This window comes from Pundamilia nyererei, unplaced genomic scaffold (assembly GCF_000239375.1).
Source record: "Pundamilia nyererei isolate P.nyererei 1_Seehausen unplaced genomic scaffold, PunNye1.0 scaffold00807, whole genome shotgun sequence".
In the NCBI taxonomy this organism is placed as follows: domain Eukaryota; kingdom Metazoa; phylum Chordata; class Actinopteri; order Cichliformes; family Cichlidae; genus Pundamilia; species Pundamilia nyererei.
In genome coordinates this window covers 34,308-58,716 of record NW_005188208.1, presented here as the reverse complement: position 1 = coordinate 58,716, position 24,409 = coordinate 34,308, and the positions used below count along the sequence as shown (strand labels likewise).

The following is a 24,409-nucleotide window of genomic DNA, read 5'->3' as shown; positions in this document are numbered from 1 at the left end:
TTAGTCTCATGAACAAAATTAGCTAATTGTTATTTACTAGCCAATCTTAAAATGACCGTTCAGTACAGAAATGAAGGCCAAAAATCATGTTTTACAGTCCTGTGGTCTCAGCCTCAGATACTTATCAAATCAAGAAACAAACAAACAAATGAACAAAATATCTTCTCCTTCATTTCTGTCAAACAAAGTTGCATGACACGTTTCCAGCGGTTAGTATCAATGGTTACTAGGCAACCTGGGCAGCATGACAGAACCTAGACCGTCCCCTACAGCCCATGAGTTTGCAACAAACTTGCCGTTTATTTTGCAAATCGAGCTCAATACTGCCCCTAGCGTCCTGGAGCACTTCCGTTGTGTTTTGGTTTTTGCATATGTTTTGAATTTTGTAAGTGTTATAGAGTTTGTAAGTGTTTTGGAGTTTGTACATGCTTTGTCTATAGGGGGCACCGTAGTTTTTTACTACTTGCTACTTGCTTTACTACTTGCTCATGTAAGTTTGAGACCCCTGCTATAAATAATGAGACACATGAAATGGCTCTGTTTCTTTAAGAGTCACGTGTGTTCCTTCGTAGCCTAGGAGAAGTTTTGTTTACTTCCGGGTTGTTCGAGTCGAAAACAACAGAAGGGTACCAACACGCCCACAGGCGCGGATCAAAGCGGATTAAAGTACCGCAGAGATGGCAGGCGAAGCTGAAGATGACATTCCGGGTAAATATCAGTCATTGTCGCCTCTTCTGGCTCTCAGAGAACCGTTTGTATTGTAAAATATTCTTTAACTGTAATGTTCACCTTCGGCTAGCTTCATGCTAACGGAAAGTTAACCTCATGATATTGCATTTCTCCTCCCGTTATTCTGTTTTACTCTACACGAGTGCTTTAGCTATTAAGGTCAAATAGTTTTTATGAATTTTTTCCTCATCATTCCTCACTTTGAATCACTTTGATAGTGATTAATTATCAAGTATCTTTTTTCCCCTGTCCTGATATTTTCATATTTTATTGTCGATGCCAATGTTCAACTCTACCACATGTCAAAGGTGGTTTTTTTTTGTAGTCAGTTGCATTTACGCTCAAACAGTAAAAGGAGAGGTAAAAATAAAAACGGTCTTACTAGATTGTTTTAATTTCATGAAAGTGCTTCTTATGCATATCCGTGTCTATAATAACACTAAAGCAATAAAGCAATAGCAAACAATGCATAATTTTTTATATTTTGATACAAAATACATTTTGTTTTCTCCCCCCTTTTTGTATTATTGTGTTTCTTTTACTCTGTTTTCTTTGATGAAGGAATAAAGTAAGTAAGTAAGTAATAAATGACCCCATCCAAAGAACATTTTTACAAAATCTGTAACCCTTTAAAAACGTTTATGTCATTTTTTTTCAGTAACAAATAATGCCAAGTATTCAGATCTGCAGCACTCAAATTTGAACGTTTTCCTCCTCTTCTTTTTTATGCAGACTAGATCTTTTCCAAGTGGAAAAATATGTTATTCCTGAATACATATTTTGGCGTAGACTTCTTGTTTGAGAAGACAAGACATTTGAAGACTTCACATTGGGTTAACTTGACTCTGGCTAATTTTTAATTAATGTGAAAAAAATGTAACCAAAATGATGCTAGTTAAATGGTAAAAACTACTAAATAAACATTTTGAGTTAGTTTAGTGTCTTAGTTTTGGTTTATTTGTTGGGATTATGCAAAACTTTAAAATATCCAAGATGCAAGCAACAAGTATGCACATAGCCATAAACCACGTAAACAAAAATATATACTGTAAGTTACTATGAGAAGAGAACTGAAATGAGAAGATTGTCTCAAAATGTTAGCTTAATAACTTGAAATTTCGAGTCAGGTATGAAAAACACAATTTTGAGTCATTAATTAAAAATTTTCAAATACTAACCTCAAAATTTGAATTATGCATAGCAAAAGCAGTTTCTGTTTTTTAGTGGAGGACACAAGCCTCTATAGACTGTCCACACGTGGACACGTGTGGACATGTTCAGGATCTGAAAATTGAAGTCAAGACGTAGAGTGCATCAAACCTCCTTTCTTTTTAATGGCCATCTAGGCGGTAATGCCTGTAGTTATAAATCAAAGCTTCTTTATAAAGGAGTCTATGAGAAAATGAACCTGCTCCTCCCTTGATTTCTTACCTCAGTAAACACCTTTCTGATGAATTCTCTGAGCTCCAATGCTTACTTAATTTGGTAAATTATGGTCATTATCAGAATCAGAAAGGAGGATGAAGCAAGTTAGGACCTTAATTTTGACTGACAAGTTGAAATCATATGAGCACGCTGTGTCCTTTGGTGTCACAGCAAATTACGTCTGGATGGAAAAAAAAAAATTACTCAGCTTGAGGTTTCACTAACACTAGACTGACATCAAGGTGGCTCCATCCATCCATCTTTTATATAAAGGGCTGAAACATCACATTTGGTGTGGTTAAACTTGAAAATTAATCCAAGTTGGTGATTGGTTTTTTTGGTCTCTTCTTACAGAATCGGGGGCAGTTTTCACTTTTGGAAAGAGCAAGTTCGCTGACAACATTCCAAGTAAATTTTGGCTTAAAAATGACATCCCACTCAGAATAGCGTGCGGCGATGAGCACACCGCCTTAATAACAGGTGAGAGCCCCTCCTATGTTCCAGGTAATACTCATTTACGTGTTTGTACACTGCTGACAAACGTGAAAGCTGGAAATACTGTTTTGATTTAGTTTCACTTGTGCTGTCCTCTTAAAATATGTCTGCTCTAACATATCAGAACTGATATGTTTTCTCGGTTTTGTTTAGATGTACAAAAATTAGATTTATTAAAAAAAAAAAAAAGATAAATACATTAACCTCCATTTTAAGATTTGGATTATTTTTTAATGTTGTGCTTTACAATATTAACCTACTGTCATTTTTAAAATACAAAATTATTTTTACTCTTTACTTTTGTTTGTATCTACATTTTTACAAAAAATATATATTGTATCAGTCAAGTAAGTCAAAATTTCAATACATTTCTTCAATTTAAATTTTAGTTTAATTTCATGGTTATCTTTTGGAGGGGATTTTTACAATTACGTACAATTACTTAATTTGAGGAAAAGCTTTCTTTATTATCCAAATTCGATTTTCAGCTTTTTTTCTTATCTTTTTTTCTTATTTTGTTTTGTGACTGTAACTGAATCCAGCCCCGTGTCACTTTAAAATGAATCCTGCTGAAACATCACAGAGTCCCTTTCAGGAGATTTTCTCTGTGTCTTCACAGAAAATGGGAAGCTCTTCCTGTTTGGTAGCAACAACTGGGGCCAGCTCGGCCTTGGCTCCAAAGTGACCTTCAACAAACCCACCTGTGTCAAAGGTTGGTCTTTATGGCACCTTCTCACTGTTTCAGTTCTAAAAAAAAGTTATAGAGGATGAGTAGTGCCACTGAAAGCTGCTTTCAGCCAGTTTAAACAGGCAGTGAGGAGGGAGTCCCTGAAGAGGAGGAGACAAAGCCTTCAAATAAAGTGTGACTTTGTTGTAGATATAATCTCAGTCTAGAGGGCTAATAATCTGCTTAAATCTGGAGGGACATTATCTGAGAAACAGTAAGTGCCACTCCTCAGATACAGAGAAAAGGATGTGTCCTGTATGAGGTTTGTTTAAATGTGAATTTAATCTGAAAATTACTTTAAAAAGAAAGGATCATTCTTACTGGAAATAGTTGTTCAATACAGAAAATCTAAATGTAATAAATAATCCTAGAAATTAAACTCAAGTCTGATTAATTCTATTTTCTGGTGATTTTAGTTTTTTGGTCATTAGTAGATGGAGGGAGCTGGGCCTCAAAATTTATGCAATGTCTATGTTGAAAAAGTTCTATATAATATTAAAAATGACCACAAGTTTTTAATAAATTTTATAACAGTTTGGAATTATTGTATTTTGCATTGAATTGTACTGAGAACACTTTGTTTTTCTTCATGAATCTTTTCTAAAGTTATCAAAAGATGATGAGGTAAGCTGCGCTCTCCAGATTACCGTTCCCATAGTTTTAAATTTCTTTTTGATGTTTCAGCCCTGAAGTCTGAGAAAGTTCAACTGGTGGCTTGCGGGAGAAACCACACGCTTATCTGCACAGGTCAGTGTTTAGTGTTCACAGTTGTTTTCTTTCAGGTGCTGATGAATATTAAACACGCTTGTGTTGATGTGTGTCTGTAGCCCAAGGGAAGGTGTATGCCTCAGGTGGGAACAGCGAGGGTCAGCTGGGGCTTGGAGACTGTGATGAGAGGACTTCCTTCAAGAGACTTGATTTTTTTGATTCACAAGGACCAATCAAGATGCTTGCTGCGGGTTCGAACACCTCAGCAGCTCTCACCGGTAAGATCCACACAACACTGTAATTCAGCTATTAGCTCTGATCACAGCTAATCAGAGCTTAACTGCCAGTAAACATTAAGGGAAGTCATATAATAAATGCAAATTAAATGTTAGTTAATTTTCATTTTAAGGTTTTTGATCATTTTTGATGTATATTTCATAATTGTGCCTACATCTACACTAAGATATGCAGTTTTTGTATTGTTTTATTCATTGTATATGCATTTTATCTTACTTTATTTAATTGTAAATTATATTTTTGCTATTTTTTGTTAGTGTAATGAGATTAAAAACATTAAAATTTTTAATGTATGTTTTTTTTACCTTGGAATTTTTGTATCTTAATTATATAAATATATATTGAAGATTAAATGAAATTAAAATTAAATATATACATATATCATACATATTGTACTACTGGATGTTCGATTTTATTTTTTAGACTTTGCTCATAAATTAGATTTAAAGTAAAAAAATATCTAAAAACATTATTGATTTTAAAATTATTTTTTTTAAACATTCATGTTTTTATATTTTTTGTATTTTGTTTAAATTTGTATTTCATCTGTATATTCTGTATTTTCTGCAGCATCTAAAAAAAAAAGATAATTTCATGAAATTCATTTGTAATTAAATTATAGTTATTCTGTTATCAAATGAAAAATTTGGTTAACAAAATTGAAGTAAAAAGATTCCTTATGTTTTAGAAAATGTTGCAAGTTTAAAACTGAAGTGTAGAAGAGAGAACAAAGTGTCGTTAACAGATAAATGTGTTCCCAAAATAAACGTAATCTCTTTATTTATTTCTTTTCCAGCGAGTGGTAAACTCTTTATGTGGGGTGATAACACAGAGGGTCAGATTGGTTTGGGTAAGGAGAGTCAGGTGTCATCACCCCAGGAAGTCAGTGTAGGCCGACCAATCAGCTGGGTCTCCTGCGGGTACTACCATTCAGCTTTAGTGACAGGTGAGTAGAGATAGGTCCCAAATAACCATTCATCACTTTGCAGTGAGCCTGCAAATCGCACATGGTTACAGATAGCATAAGGAACATGGGTGACAGTGGCTAAAATATAAAAGAATAATTCTCACACGTGTGTTTTTATACTAATGTAAAAATCAGAACAATAAAAGTTTTTTTTTAATGCAAGTTAATTGGCAAAAGTATCTTATTTCCATAGATTTTCATTCACCATATTATTTTATAATTTAAAAAATCAAAACCCCATTGTTCATTTAAATTTAGGTGTTTTGATTTTTGCATATAAATATTATTATAGAATTTAACATATTTTAAAATCAAGTGACACTTTTTTAAAAAGTTTTTTTAAGTTTAACCAGAATTTTGTTTCCCCTATTTGTTCTGGACCTAAAAGCCAGTGGATAGCTCTGAGTATTTCCTATTTTTGTTTTCCAAGTGGATGGCGCTCTGTACACATTTGGCGAGCGGGACAGCGGAAAACTGGGTTTGGGCACCCACCAGCTTCCAGGGCACCGAGTGCCTCAGCTGGTGAAGAGCATCAAGGAGCCAGTGACGCAGGTGGCCTGTGGGGGTGGACATACAGTGGCACTCGCAGGTAAATGTCTGATGACAGCAAATAAGACATGTTATTTATTTATTTATTTCCTTTAAATATCTAACTGAGAATAATATTCTCAGTTGGTTTCCCCCTTCCTTCAATCTTACTAAAAAGTTACAGAATGCTCTCAAACAGGGGAATAAAATACTGCAGCATGCTGCAAACGCCTCTGATTGTGTTGGTTTCTTTCAGAGGGAAGTGTGTACACGTTTGGCCTCGGTCAGTTCGGACAGCTCGGCCATGGGACATTCATCTTTGAGTCCCGGGTGCCGCGTTTGGTTGAGCACTTCAAGAAGGGACGAGCCTGTCAGGTGGCCTGTGGAGAAAACCACACCGCTGTCATTACAGGTAAATCTCAGCTCGGTTCATTAATGCCGAGCTTCTCATTGACAACAGAGTTGAACAGAAGAGGTTCTTCACGGATCTGATGTCAGAAATTTTAATCTTTTTTTTTTTTTTTTTTTAGAAGACGGGTTGCTATACACGTTTGGAGATGGCAGACATGGAAAACTTGGTCTGGGGGAAGAAAACTTCACTAACCAGTTTAAACCAACGCTATGCCTGCGATTCCTGAAGTATAATGTTCAGGGAGTAAGTGTTTCATACAGACAGGTTTACATTTGTTCATGCAGTAGAACTTAAAATAATGTATAGGAATTATTTAATTAGGCTTGGAGATAATTCATAAGTTTAAAGACAATGTAATTTTATAGTCGCATTTCTTATATCTTTTTAATTTTTTGTCTTCACTTTTTACATTAAAAAAAAATTATGTTCGTTTTTCAATTTTTATTCATAATTGCATATATAACATAAAATATATAAAATTTTAAATGAGTTTTACCTTTTTAAAAAAATTAATTTTTTTGTAAAGCACTTTGAGTGCTCAGAGTAGAAAGTGCAATATAATAACCATTCCATTTGTCATTTTTTTAACCTTTTATAGTCTTTAAATACATAATTTAAAAAATTATGTATATTTGTGTCAGTTTTGTGTCAATTTTTAAAATGTGTTATTATTTTTTTAATTACAAAAATCCTAAATACAGACATATATAAAAATATAAAATTCATTTTATATTTTAAAAACATTTATTTATTTATAATCATATATATTTTCTATTTTTGTGCATTTCTGGGTGACTTTCATGCATGCAAATACTTTAATTTGGTTGCTGATGTGTCCAGGCGATGTGCGGCGGATGTCACATGGTGGTGCTGGCTCGGCCGAGGGCCCGGGGAACCGGTGAGGTCACGCTGGAGGATGACGATGTGATGGAAAATTTCCTGGAGAAACCATACGTGGAACTGCTGGGTAACGCAGTTGACTCATCTACGCTGCAGAGGAGCCTCTCAGCCCGGGTTCGCAGGAGGGAGAGGGTGGGTATGAGGACAATGAACGTGACACTTTTTATAGTTTATCTGCAGATAACAGTTCGTTTCTAAAGAAGTTCATGGGTTAATATCGCTCATTGGCTAAACCCTCTGATTCAGGAGCGATCTCCAGACCAGTTTGGCACCATGTTCCGCACGCTGCCTGCCATGACACCAGGTAACCTCCTCCCGCCACTGACAGCCTCCAGCCAGACCATACCACCACGACTGGCTCCGCCTGAGGTGATCCACGGAAAGGTGCTCAATGGCACTTACCAGCACAGGAACGAGGAGTCGACCCACCAGGGTACCTACTTCATCTGCACCGCCATTGCCTCATCCTCTTTCTGTTACATCAAAGTTTTGGACAATATTATTTGCATTTTTGTTAGACTTTGGGGAGGTTGTTGTCTTGTTTTTTTTGTCTCCTTGAGTCACATCTCTGATAAATCATATCCCTTTGGCTTCCTCAAGATCCCTTATTCATTTTTATGAAAACAGACACCTGTACGGTATATGTTTCTAAGACCTAGAAGCACTAAGATGAAGTTGGGAAAAATGAGAATGTGAGCTCTGTATTTTTGACATTTGACAATTGGTGTTCATGTCGTTCATGCCCTTTCCCTGAAAGTTAAATGAATTTCTCTTGATCTCAGGGTTTTCTGCAGATTTGAAATCTGTAAATAAAGAGGTCAGATTCTCAAAATCTTGATTTTTTTTAAAAACATCTTACGTATTTGTTCATCTTTGTCACTATGTGATATTACCTGTATCTGGAAAGCTGCTGCTGAAGATAATGCTGTCCTGTTTTCAGAGCTGGCAGGTGGGGAGACAGACAGTGTTGTGGAAAGTCTGACAGACACTGACAGCGTGAGAGGTCTTGGAGAAACCAGAGACTTCCTCAACATGGTAAGAGATCAATGACATCATCTTAAATGTTGCTCAGAAAAAAAGACAAATATAACATTTTGCTGCTGATTTCATCTCTGCTCCTTCCTGACAGACTCATGTGATGAAGATAGACCCCAGTGATAAAACCCTCACGCTGTCTCCAGTTCAAAAGGTAACTCAAACTCTTACTTTGTGTGCTATGTCCTTTGATGTTTCTGCATGTCTCTTCCTCTCTAATGCATGCCTCTTTTTTCTATCCTTTTCTTGCTTTCTTGCACCGAGGATAGAGGAAGGGTAAGAATGGTAAGGCTATAAAAGAACAGAGTCAAAGAAAGCAGAGAAAGCTCTCAAAGCAGAGCAGTTTCTCTTCCACTTCGCTGTCTTGTAAGAGTGAGGCTGCCTCTCCCCTCCGGGCGTTACCCACTGAACTCCTGAGGAGTCGTAGCACTCGTACTCAGGGCCCGAAGAGCCCCCAGAGACATCAGAAAAGCAACCAGAACAAGGTGAATCTGATCTTGGCTGTAGAGGAGTTGCAGGACAGGCCCAGTAAAAACAAACCTACAAGCATCAGGGACATAAATAAGGCAGCATCCAAAGAGCAACAAATGCAAGTTCACAGTAAAAGCCAGGTGATAGGGGTTCACAGGAAGCTGGCAGCAGACTCAAAACAAAGTCCAGAAACTATGAAGAAAAGTTTAGATTTCAACTCTAAATCTGCTAAAGTTGAGAAAGTGAAGTCTAAGCCTGTGAGGGTTAAAAGCAAACCCACAGGAATCAGTTCACCAGGTAAACTCAGTCATACAGACTCAGCAAGCTTTCACCTGAGTGACACTTTTGATGAAGAGAGCATAGTGGGCTCTCAGCAGGTTTCTGAGGTGAAAAAAATCCCCAAATCTAAAGAGAAGAAAACAGATTTGTCTAAGAAAAACAAGAATGAAAAAAACATGAAAGAAGCTCAAATAAAAAAAGGGTCAGAGGTTCAGGAAAAATCAACAGATCTCAGCCTGCTTGTTGGAGCTGCTTCGCTCGCTGCAGGAGCAGCTTTGATCCAAGCTGGAAGACGATTAAGCTCCACATCCCTTTCTGAGAACAGTTGTGCTGTACTTAAAGAGAGTGTGACTAAATCACTGAGTGAGGAATCTGAATCTTACGCTGCCAATTTTAGCCACAGATCTGCTGTCAGCATCAACATCATATCCGCACCTGAAAGTCCTGAAATGAGGACAATCTCAGATCAAAGTGAACAGCAGATGGACTCTGCCGCAATCAAAGAGGAAGAGGAGGATAATGACGAAGAGGGTGAAGAGGAAGAAGGGCAGACAGATGCAAAAGAAAGCGAGGAAGAGAAGGATGTTAGTCACATTATTAAGAAAGTGGCAGAGAACACTGAGGATGAAAAAGAGAGTGACACTCTTCACTCTGGAGAGAAGTCAGACAGCGATGTAGATGAGGAGGAGGATGAGAGCAATGTTGTGGTAGAAGATGAAGAAGAGGAGGAGGAAAAGAGTGGAGTAACAGAAAGTGAAAGCAAAGCAGAGACTGAAGAGAAAGACAGAAACGGAGGTGATGTAGAAGAAGAGGAGTCGGAGGAAGAGGAAAGTGAGGAAGGGTCAAGTCACGAAACAGAGAGCAAACGTGGAGATACTGAAAGTGACTTGGAAGAAGGGGACGAGGAAGAAGAAGGGAGTTTGGAGAGTGAGGGTGAAGAAGATGAGGTTGAAAGTGAGTCTGTGAGGACTTCAGAGAGAGAAGAAAGTGAGGAAGAGAGGGAGACCGAAGAAGGAGAAGATGAAAAAGAGGAGGAAGAAAAAAGTAGTGCTGAAGAAGTAGAAGAGAGTAGTGAAGAGGAAAACAGTGAAATTGAGGAAGAAGAGGAGGCGGAGGAACAAAGTGAGGAAAAGGAGGAAGAGACAGAGGATGAGGAGGAGGAAGAAGAAAAAGAAGAGGATGAACAACGTGAGGAGAAGGAGGAAGAGACAGAGGATGAAGAGGAGGCAGAAGAAAAAGAAGAGGAAGAAAGTGAGGAAAAGGAGGAAGAGACAGAGGATGAGGAGGAGGAAGAAGAAGGAGAAGAGGAGGAAGAAAGTGAGGAAAAGGAGGCTGAAGCGGAAGATGAGGAGGACCAGAGTGAGGAAGAAGAAGACGAGGAAGAGAAGGAAGATGAAGAAGAGGAGAAGGTTGTCAAAAAGAAAAGGTCTGCTGAAGTGAAAAGACAAAGTGCTAAATCAGCAACTAGAAGCAAACTAAGGTTAGGGGTCAAAGGTCAGGCGGCAGGTGAGTCAGAGGAGTTCTGGGATGATGTTTTACCTCAATACCTCAATCTGAAATAATAAGGGCCCTTATATCAATATTATTGATTTATTGATTTATTGAATAACAGGAAATGGACACGATCAAAGTCTGAAAAGTAAAAAAAAAAAAAATATTGTTATAAAAATGGCCATACTAGAAAAGCTTGATACAGGTCACATTACTTTTTCTGTATAAATAGTTAAAACTACATTGTATTCAGTTTTGTATGAGATTACTCAGTTAATTAATTAACATAACCAAAACAATGTCAGGAGAATAAATTGTATATTTTTATATAAAGTTTTGTCATCTGCAAAGAAAATCACTAAAATACATTTATGTAAGAGAAGGGAAGACAAAGTGGATTAGCCAGACAGTTAAGCCAGTTATATTTTAAAAATGTCCAGTAATAGATCTTTGCAGATGTATGAAACATTAGACATTTAAAGTCAATATCACATAGTTTACATTAGTGAATTAGCATGTAATATTGACCCTTTCGAAATGCACGACATGCAGTGTGGATGTGACTGAACAATAGAAGGCAGGTAGCTTAAAAGATCAAGTATCCATGCTAATGCTGGTGAAATAAGGATTCAATGTCTTGGTTAAAATTGCCTTGCAGGCAGTACTTAAATGCAAAAGCACAACAGATGTGGATTTCACATAATTATTTTTGTTTTTCAGTATTAAATTTTTTATTGACCTTATTTTTTCCTAGTAAGATATTATTCTTTCTCTTTTTGCACCTGGAGACTATCTGAGCTTTCATGTTCTACACAAATTTCCATGTGTTTATCATCTATCTTTTGTGTTTGCCAAAACTACTTAAGTAGAATTTTCAGGTATCTGTACTTGAATCAAGTTGTTTTTTTTTTTTCAGATAACTTTTTATCTTTACTCCCTACATTTTTAAACAAATATCTGTACTTTCTATTCCTTACATTTTCAGAACGTCACTGTGCGCCTTCAAACATCAAACCGATTTGAGGCTAAACAATAACACATGAGAGGAAATCCAATTTGTAATCACCAGAGCATGCGCCATAGTGAGGGGTTTAAGTTTGGGCCTGTGGTTTATTTGGAGCAACACCAGGATGAGTGCAGGTGTCCATGAGTTGTGGTTGCATTATTTCTGCATCTAGGTAGTGCTATAAAGGAGGGGTAATTTCAAATGCAGCATTTCTACCAGTAAACATCAGCAAACACAAACTGTTTGTGTCTACAGTTTGTCACAGTGTGTTGTTAGCCAAAGGTCCAGACACTGTATTTCACAGGGAGAGAAAAGAAAGAGCTAACTTCACTAAATGATGGAAATAGATAAGGAAGACAGGAGGTTATATTTATAAGTACGGACTGCTCAGTGGTATTTGATAATTTTTTTTCATATTGTGAAGCATGCTGCAAAGCAAACTAAGCTAGATTATCTGTGTTAGTTAAAGGTTGCATTAAAATAATCTAGTGCAGGATAAGCTGGTTAGCGTTCAGTAAGGTGATGTTATGAATTTGAAGTTAAGTTGATGAAGTTTAGATTCATTCACTGAATTCCACCTCTATATTGTTTAGTATAGAGACAGCATAAACAGTGCTGACAGCAGAGAACAGCAGGGCAACTCATAAAATACCTTCTTACATTTGTTGAATTCAGTTCTCCACAGAGAGCAGTAAACCTCAGAGCAGTAGCCCAGATCAGTTGATCACAGCCTGTACACTCAGAAAATATACTGGAGCCCACAATAGAAATTGTGATTCTTTTCCCCACACTGAGCCAATTAGGGCTGCTCGATTATGGCAAAAATGATAATCACGATTATTTTCACTGAAATTGAGATCTCGATTATTTGACGATATTTATTTAACAATAACAATGTATTGAATAATGACTTTAAATATTGTCAAAAAATAATATAAAATAGTGTGCAAATACTGATAACAGTGCAAATGTTTGCAATATAAAAAATAAATGAAAAATGAGTTCTGACTCCGCGAACCCATAATGTTTCCACACCACTGAAGTTTTTTTTACTTCTCTTTTCAACCAACGGCAGTCACTCTCCTCTCCAAATAACTTCTGCTTAGCTTTCCGAACTCCCTCGGGTCCTCTTAATCAGCGGTCCCCAACCCCCGGGCCTCGGACCAGTACCGGTCCGTGAGTCGTTTGGTATGAGAGAGTTGAGGCTCAGGTGTGAAATGTATAGTTTTCAGGTTTTTTATCAGTTTTCAGCATTATTTTGTTATCGTTTTTATCGTTTACTCGGTTTTCCTCGGTCTTTTCACATGTGTTATGAATAAATCTTCTTTTTTTCGGTACCGGTACTAGTTTTGTTTTGTTGTATTTATCCGCGACACCTTAAAGGCCGGTCTGTGAAAATATTACTGGGCATAAACCGGCCCGTGGCGCAAAAAAGGTTGGGGACCGCTGCTCTTAATTGTTGTGACACGTGTTCGAAATGCAGAGACGTGCGCTCGATTTGCCACACGGAGCAGCGCGAGAGTAAAGCACGAGGGAGGGGCTAATAATCGGCTCAGTCATTTTTAATGATCGTTGAAAGCCCAGATCGTAATCGTGATTAAAATTCGATTAATTGAGCAGCCCTAGAGCCAATGCAACCAATTTTAGGGTTTCACTACCTACTGAATCTCACTTTCACCCCTGAGTGTACTCATTTTCTGTTTAGAGGCAAAGTCATTTTGTACAATGGAAGCAAAAGAAAATAGAGCTATTTTTGTTTCCTTCTTTTTCTCTGCTTATTTTCTCATTTTCAATTAAGATTTAAACTAAAGTTTGCATTCTCATTTATTAATATTTTATTATTACATTAATACAGCACAAGCTTCAGTTAGCTTTGCACAAAAATCGCTAGTAGAAATGTCCTTCAAAGAGGTACTTTTTACTTTCTTACTTTGAATACATTCATAGCCAGTACTTTTTCACTTTTACTTCAGTAAAGAAGTTAAATCAGTACTTAAGTACAGAATGTTTGTCCTTTTTCCACCTCTGGAATACACAAGCTTCTTTGTGTTTATCTGAATTTTATGTTTTCATTCTGAAACAGCTGGAACATTTGCATGTACTGTGCCTTTCCCTCTTACATGTTAACCACACCATCTTTTTGATTTCATATATTATGAATGTGTTTCTTTATAGCTTTCTGAACCCTTTCTCTCATAACGTTGTGTTGTTTTGGGCTGCTTTTGTATTTCCATCCAGCCTTTTGCTTTTGGTTTACAGCAATGCTTACTCATGTTTGTCTTAAGTATTGATTTAAATGCTTTTTGGTTTACTTATATTTCCTTGGAAGCCTTTTCTTTTTGCTTCTGCTTCTGCTCAGTTATGCATGGCTCTTGCAACCAGAACTCTCTGAATTTCCAGTATTATGACTAATACAGTACCCAAATATTCTTCAAACCTTCAGCCTTAATCTTTGTCTTGCTCAAATTTAAATATTTTATCTGGAATTATTTATGTTGCTATTTCTATTAATTTGTATTTGTAATAAATATTTGTGTTGCATTACAATGTGTGTTTTTTTTTTTTAAATGTATTATGACATAGGACATTTGTTGAAGTAGGTCTTAATGATACTTAATAGTCACAATTGTTTGTGTACATTCACTACTAAACAAGATTGTATTAGTTATTTAGACCAGGCTGACATCTGCTTCTGCTTCCATCTCATACGTAATTGCATGCCAAAATCTTTCATTTTTGTAAATGTAAGTTTCTTCTGAGAAATAAAAAAAAAACTCTCAAAAAAACAATCTCAGTGGAAAAAAGGCAAAATTCAATGAATGTTAACCATTAGACTGTTGTATTTATTGTATCCAGTATGTCTTGCCCTGTTATATTTTGATATACCTTTATTAGTCCCACAAGGGGAAATTTCATAAGGCTGCCGACCTATTGCACGCAATGGCGGCGCCATCTTACCCTCCGACCATACATACATTACACAAAACATCACATGGGGAAGACAGGTCAGAGAGGTATAACAATGGAAAATGCACCACACGAGGAAAGATAAGGAGAAAAAAATAACTCCCCCCAGACTGAGCTCCAACAGGGAGATTAGTTTGAGAACAGAAAATAACATCTCTGCACATAGCACATGAAAAAACTCTTAATACACCAAAGAAACACATGACAAGCAACAGGGGTGGGTAAAGGGGTGAGAGACAGCCGATTTAGACAGTACATCCGGGCCTGCAGCCTGTGCACTGGCCTCCCTGATCCACTGTCAGCATCGGAAGGGAATAAGCATCGAAGGCGTTTGGAAAGGGAGGGGGGATGAGTGTGTGCATATCAGTGTATATGTATGTGTGTGCGTGTCCAGAGTTCAGCTGAGACAGTGTCCTTCGCCCTGCTAGGCTAAGTAAACAGTCTTCCAGCCAACCCAGATGGCCTTGCATGGAATGGGAAGGAACAGACTAAACACAGTCGTTATCAGGGTGTTGTTGTTCAGCTCCAGCCTTGAGACCGCAGCTGGCACCAAAGGGGTATTCGCATGAAGTGATGGTGGTTTTTACTTTAGTGCGAACAGGTCATATGAATTTCAAAGCAGTTCTACAGTCCAACACTGGTCTCTCAATCTCCTGTTGGAGAGCCGCGAGCTTCGTCATACTTGCGTTCTGTGATGTTGTCATTTCTTGTGCCCCACGAGCCGATTTGGCAGTGTGCCTCCCCGAGATGTCATCCAATTTGCGCCCAGAGATGTTATTCCGAGCTAGCCCTTCCGAGATGTATCCAGTCTGCAGTCAGAGATCTTATCCTGAGTATTCACAGCAGCCGTAGCCTCTCCAAGATCTTATCCGTGCTGCACTCAATGAGCCCATTTTGAGAAACTCACGCCTCTCCCATCGTTCCAATCCCAGCGGGCAGCCTTGTGGGGGTTTGAACAGCCGGTTCCGCTTCCTTAATTCTTCGATAAGTCAGGGCCATATAATGCCATATAGTGCCTGGAAAAGACTACAGCGAATCATGTGGCTTTTTTCTTTCTCTTTCTGTTGTTTTTAAGGCACTACACAGCTCTCCAGCTGACACAGCTGATAAATAGGATGGTATCGTGAACCTTAATTGATACTACGATATACTATTAAGTATATTGTGTTTGATTGTTATTTAAAATAGATTTTAAATAACACTCAAACATTTTTTTAATTAATTAATTTTTTTGAAGGACGTCTTTCTACTGAAACACATTTTATAAGATTTTCGGTGGAAATAGTAGTGGTTATAAACAGGTTCTTTGTGGGACACCATGTTCATTACATGCAAGTTAGGTTAAGGACAATCACGTATGCAGATAATACCTGATTAGCAGGGTCAGTGGGAGTTTTATAGTATATTCTTTGAAAGATAATAAATAAATAAAATTAGTTTAGAATAAAGTCACTCAAGTACTTTGAATACACATCGAATATTTAATTTATTTTATTTAATCTCTCACTACTTTATTCTTTTTTCAAATTTTGGGGGGATTCAAGCAGTATATCATTAAATAGACAAAAATTGAAAAACAACTGTCATGACTCTGCAGGGCACAAAAGCCCATCGGGCTATATGATAACCCGACAGGCGAGGCTGAGATAGATTTTGGTCGCCCGACCGGAGATATCTGTAGCTCCGGGACGTCAGGCTAGCGATTTTGCAAGCCCCGAAGAGGAAGATTTTTTTTTTTCCTTTGGGAGGTAGCTGAGACCAAGAGCTGAGCTAATGAAGAGGAAACATTTGACTTTATGATGCAAATATTTAACTGAATTATAAGAAAATCTGCCTTTTTCAGCCTCAACTGTCAAAAATATCACAGTGGACACTGACAAACTCACAAACTCACTTTGTCAGTAAGGTGCCAGACTAGCATATTTCAGAAAATGATGATGTGAGGAAAATCTGTTCCTCTGTTTCAGTGTCTGTTTGGTGTGTTCGGGATAAGATAAGGTTTGACCTGTTTCGTCTAGTGATGATGCTGTTTTAGTGTAGAGTAATACGTCTAATTCTAGCATCACTATAGTCTTTTCCAATCATTCCTTGCTTGTCAGTTAATTCAGCTGGCAGAGCTTATATTTTATTCTGTATAGTAAAAACATTAGCATCAAACTAGAAAGTGCATATTTTTCATGTCCTTTACTTGTTCTTTATTTTAAAGAACAAAGGAAAGGACAAGAACTGAAAAAATGCTTTCCATTCATTGCAAATCGAAAGCAGTTTTTTTTCCTTCAACTTAAATAAACTCATGCCTTTGTCTTGTTGTTACTGGAATCTGCTAATATTAACCAAGCAAGGCCTCAGTCACACAGACCTAGAGACTGGATTTGTAGCCACAGGTCCTGAAAAAAGGTGAATTCCACTACTAGGTGGTGAGTGGTATCTAGAGGTTGCTGGCAGTGTTGGATCAAAAACCTTGTGATTGCTTTTGTCACTTGTGAGTTATGGTGATCACCAGTAATTTCCAGGGAAGATGCCAAGTTGTGTGCAAACACTTGCAAACCAGTCCCAAAGCAATAGTAAAACTGTAAAAGAAAAAAAGTATTACATAAACCAGATAGCGAGACCGTTGCCATGGTAAAGCACAACTTTTTTCCTTTGAAGGTGAATGGTCTGCATTTCTGGTTTGTGTCACACACTTGACAGTTTCACTACCACTCATCAAATAGTTGGTGAGTGACCAATTAATGTCTTCTTTAGTGTCTTCCTTGCAATCTGCAGGTGATCTGCTAGCAGCTAAAACAATGACAAGGATGTTTTCATGGTAGCACATACTGACTTTTCCGTAGCAACCAGAAGTTGTGAGAGAATCACAGACAAATCTCTAGGCCTATGTGGCTGAGGCTTAAAACTGCTTATGACTAAATATTTTTCATGTCCTTAATGCTCCTGTTTTTGCAGGACTTGACAAAAGGGTTTGCTGAGACATGGACCAAAGGCGAGGAACAAGGTCAAGAGGAAGAAGAAGGAGAGGAGGAAGATGATAAGGTTGATGATGATGACGAGTTGGAGGAAGACGAGGAGGAGAATGACACACTGTCCTCGACAGAGAAACCAGTAGAAGAGACCCAGAGTTGTGTAAATAAGTAGCACTAAGTTGAATATCGGGCATCTTTGGTTTTTGTTGGTTATTTGTGATTAAGATGGATTAACATGTGAAATGTGATCTTCCCTGAAGCCCAAAGAGGTGAAAGAAGAGCATGTGCCTGATGGACAGCAAAGAGGTGACTGATTTTATCCTTAGTCAGCTGCATGTTTGATGAAAAATCTAAGTAAAGACAGTTAAAAAGAAATTAAAAAGACAAGACAGATAACAATAATGTCTGGTATTACCAGCAGCTGAAATCAGTGAGCAGCCCAATATCAAAGAAGAAAAGACACATGAATATACCACATCAGCCAACGGGGAGGTAGATGGAAACTCCAAAAACCAGCCGGGCTCCAACAAAAAGGTACAATAACTGTGAACATTGGATATATTCTTTGTACTGTGCCTTCAAAACACTCTCAGAAAATAAACTTTATTTTGCCTGTATGGGCACAACACTCCTCACTATTGGATTACCTCTATGGTGCTGTTTTTTTATGTGTTTTTAACATTCATTGTTTGAATTTCAAGCGACAGTTATAGTGGGGCAAAAAAGTATTTAGTCAGCCACTGATTGTGCAAGTTCCCCCACCTAAAATGATGACAGAGGTCAGTAATTTGCACCAGAGGTACACTTCAACTGTGAGAGACAGAATGTGAAAAAAAAAAAATCCATGAATCCACATGGTAGGATTTGTAAAGAATTTATTCGTAAATCAGGGTGGAAAATAAGTATTTGGTCAATAACAAAAATACAACTCAATACTTTGTAACATAACCTTTGTTGGCAATAACAGAGGTCAAACGTTTACTATAGGTCTTTACCAGGTTTGCACACACAGTAGCTGGTATTTTGGCCCATTCCTCCATGCAGATCTTCTCGAGAGCAGTGATGTTTTGGGGCTGTCGCCGAGCAACACGGACTTTCAACTCCCGCCACAGATTTTCTATGGGGTTGAGGTCTGGAGACTGGCTAGGCCACTCCAGGACTTTAAAATGCTTCTTACGGAGCCACTCCTTTGTTGCCCGGGCGCTGTGTTTTGGATCGTTGTCATGTTGGAAGACCCAGCCTCGTTTCATCTTCAAAGTTCTCACTGATGGAAGGAGGTTTTGGCTCAAAATCTCACGATACATGGCCCCATTCATTCTGTCCTTAACACGGATCAGTCGTCCTGTCCCCTTGGCAGAAAAACAACCCCATAGCATGATGTTTCCACCCCCATGCTTCACAGTAGGTATGGTGTTCTTGGGATGCAACTCAGCATTCTTCTTCCTCCAAACACGACGAGTTGAGTTTATACCAAAAAGTTCTACTTTGGTTTCATCTGACCACATGACATTCTCCCAATCCTCTGCTGTATCATCCATGTGCTCTCTGGCAAACTTCAGACGGGCCTGGACATGCACTGGCTTCAGCAGCGGAACACGTCTGGCACTGCGGGATTTGATTCCCTGCCGTTGTAGTGTGTTACTGATGGTGACCTTTGTTACTTTGGTCCCAGCTCTCTGCAGGTCATTCACCAGGTCCCCCCGTGTGGTTCTGGGATCTTTGCTCACCGTTCTCATGATCATTTTGACCCCACGGGATGAGATCTTGCGTGGAGCCCCAGATCGTGGGAGATTATCAGTGGTCTTGTATGTCTTCCATTTTCTGATGATTGCTCCCACAGTTGATTTTTTTCACACCAAGCTGCTTGCCTATTGTAGATTCACTCTTCCCAGTCTGGTGCAGGTCTACAATACTTTTCCTGGTGTCCTTCGAAAGCTCTTTGGTCTTGGCCATGGCGGAGTTTGGAGTCTGACTGTTTGAGGCTGTGGACAGGTGTCTTTTATACAGATGATGAGTTCAAACAGGTGCCATTCATACAGGTAACGAGTGGGGGACAGAAAAGCTTCTTACAGAAGACGTTACAGGTCTGTGAGAGCCAGAGATTTTCCTTGTTTGAGGTGACCAAATACTTATTTTCCACCCTGATTTACGAATAAATTCTTTACAAATCCTACCATGTGGATTCATGGATTTTTTTTTCACATTCTGTCTCTCACAGTTGAAGTGTACCTCTGGTGCAAATTACTGACCTCTGTCATTATTTTAAGTGGGGGAACTTGCACAATCGGTGGCTGACTAAATACTTTTTTGCCCCACTGTATAACCTTTGTGTAAAAAACACACCTTTTCAAAGCACTAAGGACTGTGTGAGAAAGCCAGAAAAAATCCACACAGGAAAGCAAAGGTTCCACATAGGTTCAGTCCAAAACCATGTTGTTGTGAGGAGACAGTCATTAAACTGGCTCCTGCCATTGAAACCTAGAAGACACTGCACAAATATCATTTTTTAGTGGTTGGGAACATAAAACATATATATCTTTCTAGTCCTTGAAAAGTTTTATGGCATTACCTTAAGGTCTAATCAGCCTTAGAGCATACATTATTGTAAATTGTACCTGTGTCTCACTGTATAGTTTTAAAAATTATAGAAGAAAGTAAACACACAAGGAAAGAAAAGACAAAAAATCAAATGTGAAATGTTTAAACTATCAGCTGAACAGATGTGCAGATGAAAGTAGTATGAAAACGCCGGGTTAGAGATCTGAATCCCATTTTTAAAAACCTCAGTATGTTGACCAGTGTTAACTTTGACAGCAAATTTTGATTTAGTTTTATTTTTAGTCTTTTCACTAAAACGTAGTTTAGTTTCAATCATAATATAGACATTCAAATTCTTTTAATTTTAGTCTTTGCATAATCCTTAACCTACTTTACATGTGATAAACAGAAAGGTAATTAGAGTTAATTATCTCATCTTTGCCCTCGCAGCTCTCGCTCTTTAGACGACTTTCGTCCTCCAGGCCCAAGCAGACAAATGACAGAGATCAAACCTCAGTGCAGGGCCTTGCCAGCGGAGACCAAGCTATCCAGGGAGAACCTCCATCCCCGGCTGCTGCCATCAGTGCTGTGACTCACCAAGGTCGAGCTCCGCAGCAGTCTGGCTCCAGAGGACCTCGCTCTGGAGCCTGCACTGTGCTATAATTCCATGAAAAAAACTCTCAGATGGCCTCAGTAATCAGAAGAAGAGCAGAGTGTGAACAAGCTAATTAGCTGCAGATTCCCTCAGTGATGCACAGCATCATCAGCAAATACACTAATCAGAACAGACACAAAGAGAGAAACTGAATCCTTCCTTCTTATAAACAGTACAAACTTACCACAAACTCATTTTGACTGAAGTCTTCTATTCTGGAAGGTTCTAAGCAAAAGATTGTGGCTGCTCATTAATCCTGGGCACACAGAGGGTAATACCACATCAAACATCCTTCGAAACCTCAAGGAAGCACATTGTTCAGCCAAGAAAACACACAAAAACGTTGCATTTGTTAAAGGATTACTCAACTGTCAGAGACTATAATATGGCTAGGAAAGGTTTTTATTTTTCTGTAAATTATCCTGTCACACCTGAAAACCCTGACACCGTGCTGACTCCAAACAGCAGTGGAAAGAAAAAGTAGAAATTTTGATATGATCCATGTTAGGAAAAAAACACATCTGAATGTTTGTCCAGCCTCAGTCACACAGGTCTGAAGATTGATTGTTGATCCCCTGGTAATCTCTGGTTGCTAGGGAAAAATGAGTGAGTGGTTGCTGGAGGTTCCTGCTAGCCACTTGGAGAAATCAATTGCAAAGAAGGTGCTGCACTAAAAACTTCATCCTGATGTCTTAGGTTGCTAGCATATTGCCGTGGTCGCCTGTAGTTTGCATGGAATATGCTAACCTATGGGTGACTGTGGCAAGCTGCTTGCAGCCAAACAATTGCAAAGAGATTTTTGGTGCAACACTGTATACGTCTTTGTGATCGCTTTCATATCCATCAACCTTTTGACAACTGGTCAAGGAATACTCATGGTTCTCTAGTGATCAGTGGTTGCCAGGGTGTCACTAATTAGTCTAAATGTCTGTATGACTGAGGTTAGACCTCCTCTAATGGAGTATGGGACCACTTGGTGGCTCCTCAAAGACTCTTAAAGTGGACCTTTTTTCAGATTTTTCTGTTCTTGGCTCTGTGTGATGTCATACGGAGTGGATATCCTTAATATGGTCATCTGTGAGCAAAGAAACTCCACCTACCTGTGGTGAAAACTGTTTGGGAGGGGAGAAAAGCAACCCCTAGTATCTGATAAATAAGGATTATTTTGAACTGTGAATCATGCAAAGCTGTTCTAACAGAGTCGAAGAATAAAAATTTGGAGGTTCAAGTAATAGAAAAAGGTCAACTTTAAAATGAATTAAAACCACTAAAAACCTTCAAACGGACCTGAGAGTAATGCTTCATAGATGGAGCAGAAGGCAGCTTCTGAGTGATGTATTTTTTTTCTCTTTTCCTAAAAAACAGAAGAAAAAAACACAACTGACTGACTAATCTCTTTATCATATTTTGTGTTTTTTTTGCTAGTTATCAAATGTTTCTGTAAAAGTTTTAAAGGTTTTCCAACCCTTTGATTCCACTTTATTTCCTGTCAATCTAACTCTTTCCGCACTGAGGAGTTTACCTGGAGTATTCCTTTACGTTCTTGTGTTTTACTTTCTTTTATTCGGGGTCCCATGCTTTGGAGTCAGCAGCTGGACGTCCCAGTGAATGTTTTTGTTTTCCTCTCCTGAGCCTGTGTGTGTGTGTGTGTGTGTGTGTGTGTGTGTGTGTGTGTGTGTGTGTGTGTGTGTGTGTAAATAAGATTATTTATTGCTCATCCTGGAGCACATTTGCACTTTTAATATAAAGGTTTCTTAGAGATGCATTACTTTTATATTCTGATCCAATAATCTCATTTAATCTCTTGCTTATGTTGATTTTTTTTTTTTTAAGTTTGGATTTTTGTGATAATAAAGAATTTTATATAAAGCGACAAAACAGTCTCAGTTTCCCTCCTTTTGTTTTTGTTTCAGTGGGAACATTTGTTGTTTACAAGCACTGTTCTTCATTTATTATTATTTATTATTATTTATTAAGCGGCACTGAAATACTTTTGAAACTCGATGAAAAGAAAATGGATGAAAATGTGAAGTTTGCAAAAGAGGTTAAATGGTAAAAAGCATCTGAGCAGGTGTACATAACAACGTGGCTGGCGAGTTACGATAAAGTGTACGGATAGTCGATCTGCGTCATTTAAAGAGGTAATATCATGACAAGGAGTTATGAGGAGTGAGGACAGGGTTGAACTCGGAGTGAGGTGTTTTTTTTAAGGCTGATATCTGGTAGTAAAAAAAGGGTGAGACAAAATTCAAAACAAATTTTAAACTTGTTTATTTATTCATTATTATATAGCGTTAGCACTGGGAACATGTTTCATGCAGTAAAAGATAACGATAAAACCACAGATCTACACTGATTTGCTATCAAAATCGACAGTGTACTGCACTTACGCCTCACTCTTCATCAAACTTTTTTATTTCCTGATTCAAACCAGCAATGATCAGATAACAAGCATGTCACGCTGGCTGCTCTGAAAAGGACCCACTACTAGTTTGATTTCACTAGAAGAAAGACATTACCTGTGGATTGTGTGTGTGTGTCTCCTCATTTAGCAGACACGCTACAGGGACTCAATAATCTTCATTTGATCTGGACCAGGACTTTTCTCCAGACATGACTGAGGTTTCTATGATGGGTTTTGTGCTTCTTTTGTTTGTGGTGAGTCAACAAAGAATTTTATGTCTTTACAAACTGAACTTTGTTATTTACTTATTACTTATTTATTTTTTAATGGGCTTGATCGGCTTTTTCAGCTAAATTTCTCCCAGACTGAAGAAAGAAGATAAATGGGGCTATTTAATAACATGTGGTTTAGCAGTTTTAGCAGCACCAGAATCACTTCAAACATAAGCGAAACTTTAATACTCCTTTTGGAAGAAAACAGGTGCCCTCGATTAGTATTTATTCTCGTGACTGTCTTTATTTAGCTGTAATTATGCCTAGGATGGTGAATACTATATTAGAAGAAAACAAAACACCTCTGTGAGATCAGAAATTCCAGAAAAAGCTGTAAAACAGACTTCAAAGTCTTTTCCCTTCACTTCAAGTATCCTATTGCAACAACACCAAGAAAAGCCAATTGGAATGTGAATTTCACTAAAATTAAATTTGACTGAAACTCCTCAGATGGAAAAAGTAAAACCCAAGACAATTTTCAGGGAAAAATGTTTTTATGTCATTTGTCAGGAAGAGATCCAGAGAGTGATAAAAAACAATGAGAGAAGCCTCACATTTACTGAGTCAAATAATCGATTAAATGCATTTTTGAGGCTGTCATTTTCTATATCTGTATGTATGTTAAAATCGCAATAATTATTTTACCAGAACTGAGCAGATAAAAAGTCTGAGAAATCAGACAGTAGAAACTGAGTAAGAGACAAGAGGACAAAAGATAACAACTAAAACTGCTTGTTGACTTTTCTAATTTACTAAGAGCCAGGCTTTCAAACGAATTAAAACGTTGGCTGGGTTTGGTTAATTAATAAGCTGGAGTGGAAGACTGTTGAGGTCAAAAGTCCTCACTGAACATGGTGGATCCTCTTCAGGCAAGTATTACCCAGTATTTCCCAGTATTACCTCGAACCCAAATGTTGAGTTTGCTTAATCCACTGCATCCTGTTTGTCTCCAGTCGCCAGTGTTGGTCAAGTTACTTGAAAAAAGTAATCAGTAACTAATTACTGATTACTTCCCCAAAAAAGTAATCCCGTTACTTTACTGATTACTTTTTCAAAAGTAATTAATTACTTAGTTACTTAGTTACTTTTTAAAAACACGATTTACAACCTGAATAGGTGATAAAGCGATAGATCTTTCAG

The 24,409-nt window shown here is 37.9% G+C and overlaps 1 protein-coding gene across 4 annotated transcripts; it reads left to right on the top strand.

The window, feature by feature from the left end:
* The first annotated feature begins 604 nt into the window (after nucleotides 1-604).
* Nucleotides 605-23,216, top strand: LOC102205991 (X-linked retinitis pigmentosa GTPase regulator-like). 4 transcript variants are annotated; one of them, XM_013908020.1, is made up of 18 exons: nucleotides 605-708; nucleotides 2,509-2,634; nucleotides 3,269-3,361; nucleotides 4,061-4,123; nucleotides 4,204-4,362; nucleotides 5,178-5,327; nucleotides 5,779-5,937; nucleotides 6,133-6,288; nucleotides 6,407-6,531; nucleotides 7,129-7,320; nucleotides 7,435-7,621; nucleotides 8,129-8,223; nucleotides 8,318-8,377; nucleotides 8,493-8,708; nucleotides 17,384-17,560; nucleotides 17,661-17,706; nucleotides 17,819-17,934; nucleotides 23,146-23,216. In XM_013908020.1, exons 1-18 carry the CDS (start codon nucleotides 678-680, stop codon nucleotides 23,179-23,181), a joined length of 2,187 nt encoding a protein of 728 aa, XP_013763474.1. In that variant the 5' UTR covers nucleotides 605-677; the 3' UTR covers nucleotides 23,182-23,216. The 4 variants fall into 4 exon arrangements, with proteins under 4 accessions (XP_013763474.1, XP_013763473.1, XP_013763472.1 ...); XM_013908019.1 differs by lacking the exon at nucleotides 23,146-23,216 and adding an exon at nucleotides 20,389-21,973 and having other exon boundaries at nucleotides 17,822-17,934; XM_013908018.1 differs by lacking the exon at nucleotides 23,146-23,216 and adding an exon at nucleotides 20,389-21,973.
* The last annotated feature ends 1,193 nt before the right edge of the window (nucleotides 23,217-24,409 follow it).